Genomic DNA, 3,279 nt, shown 5'->3' with positions numbered 1-3,279 from the left:
GGGCCGTCACCTGGTGAAGGTCAAAAAATGGTAATGCTTGAAAAAATTAGTTTTAATACATATAAAATGAGGTGAAAGGTTTCAATTTTATAACGGGTTTTGTTTAAAAGATATTAAGCCGTTTCCAGAATTTTTTGTCACCCTGTACATATATTGTAAACTCTGTTCGGAATTCCACCCCGCGTGCACTGCTTTAGGCTCTCAAAATCATACTAAAACTAAGCTTAAGTCATATAAGTGTGAAAACTGTGTGATGGAGAGCGAATCTTCTAACTCTCAGCGAAGTAACGAGTCTTCTGCCGCCGTCGACAAGAGAACCTTGGTTGAGGCCCTGAACAGTTTCAAGATGGATTTGGAAAACCACACGGACGCCGCAGTTGGTAATGTAATATCACGTCTAGATTCCTTAAAAGAAGATATGGAAAAACTAAATAGCAAATTTAACACCTTAGATCAAAGCCAGCAGTCGTTGAACGTGCGCTGTGATGAGTTAGAACAAGTCAATGCTGCACTAGATAAAGAAGTCCGGTCCCTACAGTTTCGCCTCAATGACGCTGAACAACACTCTCGCTGCGCGAATATTGAGATTGTAGGCATACCAGAGACATCCGGTGAGAACATCTATGATGTCCTTCAGAGACTTGCCACTGTTTTGGATCTGACCTATAGAAGAGAGGACTTGTCGATCGCTCACCGCCTTCGACTATACTCCAAGAAACAAGCGCACCCTCCTATTATTGCGCAATTCATCTCAAGAACTGTGAAGAATCAATGGTTAACAGCTGCGAGGAAGAAGAGGAATCTGAAGTCGACCGACTTGTCACCCAACCTACACCCGAGCGAGGTTTATCTCAACGACCACCTGACAGCCTCCAACAAACAACTCCTAGGACGTGCGAGGGGGATGCAGCGCGACGGCCTCATCCACTTCGCTGGGTACTTCAACGGCAAGATCATGGTTAAGCCAAGAGAGAGTGATGATGCGATTAGGATCTGTCATCAGGAGGAGTTGGACAAATATCAACCTCAATCTAACTAGGAACACACTTCATGTATGTAGGTCTTCTATATTATTTTAGCACAGTATTTACAATAAGTTTTTGTTTAATTTAAACAACATTCATGAGGAATTCAATTTTAATTTCTTAATCGATAAAAATATGTATTATTATTCTTTGTTTTGTTTTCATTTTGTCTAACTCATCTTGGTACATAAAGATTTTCTGATTCTGATAAATGAGTGATTTCTTAATTATAATTAAATTGTTCATCTCTTTTTTAAGTAAAGATGTTTTTACAAAGCAGTTAATTGATATTGTGATATGTTTAGTTAAGATATTCGTAATTGAGATGCTAACTCTCTTATACTTTTACAAATTCATTTCAATCATTCATTTAAAACATTACGTAACTAATCTCATACAATTAAAATCAAAACTTTTTTTTATTTCACCATCTTAGTATTAATAAATAAAAAGCGAATTGCTGATCATTTTGGTTTTGTTAAGGGGAGGATAGCTTAATTATTTACATTCATAAGGTTGTAGTATAATTTAATTATAATCTTAGATCGATCATTGTCAGATAATCCAATCATTTTACCCAGTTAAAATGTTCTCACGCTAAAAGCTTTAATCTCTTTTGGTTAATATAACCCTAAAATAAGGTAACTGCCAATTGCTTATAACATTATTATATATTATGAAATCAAGTTACACCTTATATCATTCATTATAATTCATTCCAATCTCCTTATCAATACTGGAGTTTAGTTTTTAATGTGATTTAATTGTTTACGTTTGATACAAAATTTTAAAATTGATTATATGAGTTTACATTATTTTTCTTATTATTACGGCACAATAGGTTAATAGTTTAATAATACACATTTGCAGACAGGAGACAGAGGCAATGACCTATGCTGTGTGACACTGCTCATGATAATTTAGATAAACCATTTGACTGCTTAGAGTTAAGTTCCATTTCAGAATATTCTAGTTTTTATGATCACGGTGCTGGGGCGGATAGTTTATGTATTTTTCAAACCAATATTAGAAGTTTCAATAAAAACTCAGATGAGTTGCTAGTTTATTTAAATGATTTTATTGCTTCTCTAGATGTCATAGTGTTGACAGAGTGTTGGCTGGGGGAGGGAGGGGAGGGAACCGGTTTGGACGGATTTGACATGCACCAGACTGATACACACAAAAACAAAAATGACGGAGTCATTGTTTACACTAACAAAAGACTTTCTGCTACTGCAACACAGGTTACTTTGGGAGATGTTTACGGGTTGAGTATAGCTTTTTCGTTTGATAAAAAACAAATGTTAATACTTGCAGTTTACCGTACCTTTGATAGTAACCCAGATTGTTTTGTGAATGAAATTGAAAAACATTTTAATAGAATCAATAAAAATGTAAACTGCATTTTTATGGGAGACATTAATTTTGACTTGATTAGAAGAGATTGTATAACTGAAAAATATTTGGATTGTCTATTAGGAGGTGGGTTTGTACAATGTATTGATAAACCTACAAGAGTGTCTGGGGTATCGGAGAGCTGTTTGGATCACATTTTTGTGAAATATAATGACGAATGCAATATCAAATCAGCTGTAATTCAAACGACCATCACCGATCACTACAGTACTGGCCTTACTATCACTAAACCCACTACAACACAACCTGCTTACTCGTCACAAGACACTATACCACACACGTACATAGACCATGCGTTACTATCATACCTACTGACACATTCTAACTGGGCCCCTGTTTTAAACTCAAATGACATTAATTTTTGTTCTAGCCATTTTAGTAATATAATTGTTAATTGTATAAATTCTTCAAAGAAATTAGTTGGTAACAAATCAACAAGGCTCAATAAACTCAAACCATGGATAACCGTTGACTTAATCAGACAGATCAGATTTAGAGATAAAATCAGCAAAAGAGTAAAAAGGCAACCCTTTAATTTAGAATTGAAACATTTTTACCATAATTTAAAGAGAAATGTTAATACTAACTTAAAGCAAACAAAACGGAATTATTACCGATCAAAACTTAATGAAGCATCTAAGAATCCCAAGAAGCTATGGGGATTAATCAATGAACTGGCTGGCAGGGTGAATAAAAAAGAACCGTTTCCTATTGAAAAATTTGTTTCTAGCTCACAATCTCCGATTTCTTCATCATACAAACGAGTAGCAGATGAGTTCAATGAATTCTTTTCTGGAGTAGGTAAATCACTCGCTGACGCAATTGATTATAGTGGGGA

The 3,279-nt window shown here is 35.0% G+C and overlaps 1 protein-coding gene across 1 annotated transcript; it reads left to right on the top strand.

Annotated features, from left to right (window-relative positions):
* Positions 1–253: 253 nt before the first annotated feature.
* Positions 254–1,039, top strand: LOC129005380 (uncharacterized). The gene has a single exon (XM_054434247.1). The coding sequence runs from the start codon at positions 254–256 to the stop codon at positions 1,037–1,039; it is 786 nt and encodes a 261-aa protein (XP_054290222.1).
* The last annotated feature ends 2,240 nt before the right edge of the window (positions 1,040–3,279 follow it).

The sequence above is a fragment of the Macrosteles quadrilineatus genome, unplaced genomic scaffold (genome assembly GCF_028750875.1).
Source record: "Macrosteles quadrilineatus isolate MER2022 unplaced genomic scaffold, UCM_ALF_1.0 Scaffold_20__1_contigs__length_2534061, whole genome shotgun sequence".
NCBI lineage: Eukaryota > Metazoa > Arthropoda > Insecta > Hemiptera > Cicadellidae > Macrosteles > Macrosteles quadrilineatus.
Note: the sequence above shows the minus strand (reverse complement) of the source record. Positions and strands in the feature narration are given on the sequence as shown.

Coding starts and splice junctions, on each gene's coding strand:
- LOC129005380 (XM_054434247.1), top strand. CDS start 254: ATGGAGAGCGAATCTTCTAACTCTCAGCGAAGTAACGAGTCTTCTGCC.